Below are 7,173 nucleotides of genomic sequence, written 5' to 3'. Positions count from 1 at the left end.
TCTTCTCCGCTTATCTGCTCGACAATACACGGATTCACGCCCCACATCGAGTCGTGTTTTCTCGGCGTGAGCTTTCAGTTACATTAAGGGGAGAATTTTTGCATTGTTTTCACCACCAACCGTTTGAATATCAGTTCATGCGCTATAGTTTCTGCTTTTAGTATAGATTTCTTTGAATATGTAAGGTTTTTTGGTGTCTATAGTTAATCAAATATAAGATAAAAGTGGAAAGCTTTTGACACCATTCCTGATATTACTAGCTCTAATAAACATACCCAAAACATTGGAACGATTTTAGATTTATAATTGTGTTATATGTAATCAACATTCAAGAACATGTCTGGTGACATGGGGGTTTAGATAGTGCATGATGGATAGCTATGACCAAAGTAAATCAACATGTGAAAATACAAAGATATTTCTGTCTTGATATATCTCAAAGAAAAGGTGTTTTTCTCAGGCATAGAAATTACACAAAATATGTCAAATAACTCGATTTCCAATAGGAATTTATCCTCGTACCATCTTTTAGGAAAGAAAGAACGATTAATATTAAAATTTGATGATATAAATTTGATCTGAGAAAGTAATTCTGAATCCTCCCTTCATGTTCATGTACAATGTATTTTGGTCAGAGAGTGAGTGAGTTTTGGTGCTACGAGTTTTCAACAGTAATCTAGTAATAGTTATGACGTAGTTGTGGGAAAGCCCGAGGTAATGCAGATCTCAGTGAAACCCAGGAACACGTGTATGGCACTGACACATATAGAAACTTAACTGGGGAAAAGTGGAGATTCGAACGCACAATTGGACACAACTCTGCAGAGTACATAGTCGACTGAGCCCCCGTGTTTGTTGGTTCAGATTTGTGGTTCAAGGCAGACAGTGACTTTTCTGTCATAGTTTCATTACACACACAAAGAAAACCTAAAACAAAAACAAACAAAACATTTTTGTTGTCAACAAAGAATCAAATTGCCCAAAGACAATCATCACTTCGCACACTTGTTAATAGTTTTGATTGGCCGTGGTCGACTCAATCCCGTGGAAGCACCGCTATTCGTAGAGTTGCATCCCTTGTGCATGCCAGAATTCTGCTGTGTCCAATTATGAGGTATCTCAGCACCATTCCTGTGCGTGGGGTTTCACACAGTCTTGGACCTGTATCAGTGCAGATATCAACTAAAAACATGCTTTGATCACGAACGAGGTTTGAAGTCGTTTCGCCCTGTCATATTGCAGATCGTCAACAAGAGTGTGAGTGAGTGAGTTAAGTTTAACGTCACATCGGCAATACTTCAGCCATTTCGTGACGAGAACAACATAATTTATATCAACATTAAAATCAATAAATTTAGGAACATAAAATCTGCCATCGAAGGACAGTAAAACTACTAGTGTACCATAGCTCTAAAATATAAAACTAGTAATGTTATCATAAAAAATATAACTATAGACAACACTACAATATAAAAACGGGCTATAGATCACCAGCAACTGAATCGTCAACAAGATAAAGAGGCAGACATTACAGATATCAGGCACCACAAACAGATCACATCTGTAATAATACCAGAAAATAGCTTCGCACATTGTACCCATGTTGAGCTCCGAACCCGACCTCTGGCGTGACGGCCAGAGAATGTTTTGAAATCAGTTTTATGATCCCAAAATCGAAAGACAGGACATGCAGAATGAAAGAGGTGCGAAGAAACTATGTGCGTTATCGTGTTTATTCCCGTGATACCTCCGACCCCGTCACTAATCAGTAGATATTCGTCACGTGGTACAATCTCCATCTGCATCACCCGTATATGGAACGAGCACGTGAAGGTAAGTGGGCGTGTTGGGGATATTGCCAGACTTCACTTACACTACAAATCTTCCAATGTCGGGTTATGGTCAATTCATTACCTGTGATTGTTGGACAAGGTGTGAAAGTAATACGGTGGTTATAGTCTACTATTTCAGCCATGGTTTGATGTTTCCTGTGTCTACTATTTCAGCCATGGTGTTAAGTTTCCTGTGTGTAGTAATTCAGTCATGGTGTTAAGATTCCTGTGTGTGGTAATTCAGCCATGGTGCTATGTTTCCTGTGTGTGGCAATTCAGCCATGGTGCTATGTTTCCTGTGTGTGGTAATTCAGTCATGGTGTTAAGTTTCCTGTGTGTGGTAATTCAGCCATAGTGTTATGTTTTCCTGTGTGTGGCAATTCCAGCCATGGTGCTATGTTTCCTGTGTGTGGCAATTCAGCCATGGTGTTAAGCTTCCTGTGTGTGGTAATTCAGCCATAGTGTTATGTTTCCTGTGTGTGGTAATTCAGACATGGTGTTATGTTTCCTGTGTGGTAATTCAGCCATGGTGCTATGTTTCCTGTGTGTGGTAATTCAGACTTGGTGCTATGTTCCTGTGTGTGGTAATTCAGCCATGGTGTTATGTTTCCTGTGTCTACTATTTCAGCCATGGTGTTATGTTTCCTGTGTGTGGTAATCTGACTTGGTACTATGTTTCCTGTGTGTGGTAATTCAGACTGAGTGTTATGTTTCCTGTGTGTGGTAATCTCAGCCATAGTGTTATGTTTCCTGTGTGTGGTAATTCAGCCATGGTTTTATGTTTCCTGTGTGTGGTAATTCACCCATAGTGTTATGTTTCCTATGTGTGGTAATTCAACCATGGTGTTAAGTTTCGTGTGTGGTAATTCAGCCATGGTGCTATGTTTCCTGTGTGTGGTAATTCAGCCATGGTGCTATGTTTCCCCAGGTGGTAATTCAGCCATGGTGTTATGTTTCCTGTGTGTGGTGATTCAGCCATGGTGTTATGTTTCCTGTGTGGTAATTCAGCCATGGTGTTATGTTTCCTGTGTGTGGTGGTAATTCAGCCATGGTGTTATGCTTCCTGTGTGGTAATTCAACCATGGTGTTATGTTTCCTGTGTGTGGTAATTCAGACATGGTGTTATGTTTCCTGTGTGGTAATCCAGACATAGTGTTATGTTTCCTGTGTGTGGTAATTTAGCCATAGTATTATGTTTCCTGTGTTTGGTAATTCAGCCATGGTGTTATGTTTCCTGTGTGGTAATTCAGCCATGGTGCTATGTTTCCTGTGTGTGGTAATTAAGCTTCATGGTGTTATGTTTCCTGTGTGTGGTTATTCAGCCATGGTGTTATGTTTCCTGTGTGTGGTAATTCAGCCATGGTGATATGTTTCCTGTGTGCGGTAATTCAGACATGGTGCTATGTTTCCCGTGTGGTAATTCAGCCATGGTACCATGTTTCCTGTGTGGTAATTCAGACTTGGTGCTATGTTTTCTGTGTGTGTAATTCAGCCATGGTGTTATGTTTCCTGTGTGTGGTAATTCAGCCATGTTGCTATGTTTCCGTGTGGTAATTCAGCCTTGGTGTTATGTTTCCTGTGTGGTAATTCAGCCTTGGTGCTATGTTTCCTGTGTGTGGTAATTCAGCCATGGTGTTATGTTTCCTGTGTGTCGTAATTCAGCCATGGTGTTATGTTTCCTGTGTGTGGTAATTCAGCCATGGTGTTATGTTTCCTGCGTGTGGTAATTCAGCCATGTTGCTATGTTTCCTGTGTGGTAATTCAGCCCAGGTGTTATGTTTCCTGTGTGTGGTAATTCAGCCTTGGTGCTATGTTTCCTGTGTGTGGTAATTCAGCCATGGTGTTATGTTTCCTGTGTGTGGTAATTCAGCCATGGTGTTATGTTTCCTGTGTGTGGTAATTCAGCCATGGTACTATGTTTCCTGTGTGGTAATTAAGACTTGGTGCTATGTTTCGTGTGTGTGGTAATTCAGACATGGTGTTATGTTTCCTGTGTGTGACCTTCCCAGTGCTGTGTTGACGTGTCTACTTTCATTATGTACAGGGAACCGACTACCCTCATCTCACACACAAGTTCGTGTGTGGACTTACCGAAGCACTGACGTCAGTTAATTACTATGCCTATCATATCTGGCACATACGATACAGTTTTGAGAAAGTATGGGTGTATAGTGTCAAGTGGCACTGCATTTGTTAAGCAATCTCTTACAGCCTACTTTCGTTATAGAAATGAGTTTTGCAATCTAGGTTAGTCCATTGCATACGCGATAATAAACGGAAATGCACCTGTTGATAGCGCCTCTGGTGATACATGAAAGACCTTTATGAGAGACTAACTAGAAATCTAAGCTTGCTTCAATTCTTTTTTAGCACTGCAGGGAAGGCTCGGCTGTAGGGAAAATAATGTGGTTCAGGGACTGTGAGACAGACTAGAAAAAAAATATATGTCAAATTAGTTTCAAAAGTCGTACATTGGGAGGAAATGACTGAGAGATAAATGAACGTAAGCAATGACAGAAGTATATGTGCTTTTATCGTGTTGTATACTTGACATCGTGAACCCTGACCCCCCTCGTGTCTTCTCGGAGGGTGCATTTACGTCGTGTTGTGTGTCGTTGCTGACCAGTAGCCGTTTATTATGGGGCTCAACCTCACCCTTCACCGACTGGCTGGAACGAGGGAAATGAAGTTGAGTAAACGTGCAGACGGTATTTGCCAGACTTCATGTACACTACAGTTCTAGCCATGACCAGGTATAGCAACGTAATTACGCGGTGATCAAACGACAAGGTGTGAAGAAATACGGTGATAATGGTCTTAGTATTCAGGTCCTTCCCTCTGTGCTCCGTGGTCTACTCTCACTATGTACAGATATATCGATATGTACAGCCTAATCTCAGGTGACTCGATCGTCTGTGGACATAACGGTACATTGACTCAAGATGGAAAACTAATAGGGCTGTCATTTTTACATTTAATAAAATATTTAGACAGTAAATATTCATAGCTGGAGTCGGGTATATCGATATGTACAGCCTAATCTTAGGTGACTCTCGGTCTGTGGACATAACGGTACATTGACTCAAGATGGAAAACTATTAGGGCTGTCATTTCTACATTTAATAAAATATTTAGACAGTAAACATTCACAGCTGGAGTCGCGTTTGTTGGCGCAAGCAGTTGACACCAGCCTAGCTACTTTCGTTATGCAAATGAGCGCTGATATCGAAGTCACCGCTTTATGTGCCAAGTGCACGAGTCATTGTTACTTCTTGGTGTAAATGGCGGGTGTGTTGTCGTCTTCATTAACGTTTTGTATCAAACGAAAGCTGGACGTCCACGTAGTTGGCGGAAGCAGTGTGATTGTTTGGACGCCAAGTTTACACAATAAATGGCGGAAACAAATGTGTTTCATCTTCGTCACTTCATCACAGTACCGAGATCACGCAAGCTGAAAACAAACCCTATCAACCATCCAAGGACTCTCTGTGTACAACATTGCTTAACTTTGACTGATTAGTGACCTGGGGTATATGCCCAAGACGACACCCCAACAGGCTGTTCTTGTCTCCCAGGGTTGGCACAATAAAAATTGATTGCAGAAGACCTTGATCTTAGAATTTTCAGTCTTTCTCCAGAACACACACACACAGACACGTGCACGCACGCGCTCGCGCGCACGCACACACACACACATAAATCTGTGAGGCTTGTCGGCTGTGGTTGCGCTGGTATGTCCAAACATTTGAAATGAACACTTACTATCGTATATATATAGAGAGAATACTAAATGGTGTCCCGTATAATACCTTTATTCATTCGTTAAATATTCATTTATTGCATCCAACATTAGCACAAAAATATATCAGAATTCAAACTTACAGAACGAGTGCATTACGCCGTCATAACAGGGTCAAGGGTATGAATACATTTCAATTTGAATTTGTACCCCACAATACTCATGAATGTAGTGGTCCTGCATAGCTGTTTTCCAAATATCTTGGTTGAAGTTAAAGGTAGGGTATTTAGGGTTCAAATGATACCTCATTTTTCATTATGTCAAACTAGTCATTCAAGTTCCCGAAATCTGAAGTCAGTCTTGCAGATATCTTTGTTTAATATATCGTGTTGTGAGGTAGCTTACACTAAAATTACTAGTAACAATAATTCATAAACCACAACAAATTGTGCAATTACGTATACAGATAGAGTGAGCGAGTTAAGTTCTATGCCGCCTTTGGCAATATTACAGCAATATCATGACGGGGAAACCAGAAATAGGTGTCACACATTGTGCCCATCTGGGAAATCGAACCCGGATTTTGGGCGTGACGATCGAACGCATTGACTACAAGGCTAGCCTACCGCCCTTAAATAGCTACTACGTGAGAACAAACACTCCATGATACGATGCTGAATGATTTTCATTCAACCTTGTTTCTTTGTCCAGATACAAAGAACTGTACGTGCTGTCATCGCGAAGGGGAGACAACTCCAGCGACTGTGTGGTGCCCGGTATGCGATGACGCCCTGTGTGATGTATGTGCTAGGGCACACAGTCGCATCTCATCTACTCGTCATCACGATACAACTGCCCTGACTAGTGAGGCCATTATCCCCAGGAAACGAAACATTAAGTGTAAAGAACACAAGGATGAAAACATCAAATTCCTGTGCAAAGATTGCAAGAAAGTCACCTGTCACACCTGTTGTGTTATCTATCACAGGAAATGTGAGTCAGTTGTCACACTGGAGTCGGAATTACCTGCATTAAAGTCCCAGCTGTTGAATAAGAAGGAAACTATTTGGAAGAAGCAAATCCAAATGGAAGCCAAAGTTGATGCTGTTAAAGTGAACGTCGTTTCTGAGAAAGATCGATATGCAAGAATGGAACATGACATCAAGTCTTTGGTAACAACGCGAGAGAAAAAGATAACTTTCATGGAAAAATAAACTTCTAGATGAACTGAAAGAAGTTTCTGAAAAGCACATTGAACAACTGACAGCCGACCTAAAGTCTGCTGAAATGTCAGTACACATGTACCGGCAACAGACTGAGCTGATAGACCAGATTCTACAATCTGAGTGTGACATGGATGTGTATGAGATGTACCAGGGATGTGAGGTCGGTGATGTGGAGGCTGTCGGAGACGTCGACGTGAAGAAGAGGGGTAGAATAGCCAGGATCATGTTCAGACAGAACGAAGACATGTTGAGTAGAGCTCTGGACGATCTACAGCTGGGGAAGATAGATGTCCAGTATGACGGTATGGTGAACTTGGAAGGCAACACCTGTATCTCAAGACACCAGTAACGTGCTGGACCTGAAGGGTGCTCCTGT

At 41.5% G+C, this 7,173-nt stretch overlaps 1 protein-coding gene across 1 annotated transcript; it reads left to right on the top strand.

The window, feature by feature from the left end:
* The first annotated feature begins 1,796 nt into the window (after window positions 1–1,796).
* LOC124259705 (transcription intermediary factor 1-beta-like) lies at window positions 1,797–6,785 on the top strand. Its single transcript, XM_046693894.1, has 2 exons — window positions 1,797–1,833; window positions 6,283–6,785. The coding sequence occupies exons 1-2, from the start codon at window positions 1,815–1,817 to the stop codon at window positions 6,783–6,785; spliced, it is 522 nt and encodes a 173-aa protein (XP_046549850.1). The 5' UTR covers window positions 1,797–1,814.
* Window positions 6,786–7,173: the final 388 nt, after the last annotated feature.

Source organism: Haliotis rubra, unplaced genomic scaffold, assembly GCF_003918875.1.
Source record: "Haliotis rubra isolate DU_JTF1 unplaced genomic scaffold, ASM391887v1 Scf733, whole genome shotgun sequence".
Lineage (NCBI taxonomy): Eukaryota > Metazoa > Mollusca > Gastropoda > Lepetellida > Haliotidae > Haliotis > Haliotis rubra.
Note: the sequence above shows the minus strand (reverse complement) of the source record. Positions and strands in the feature narration are given on the sequence as shown.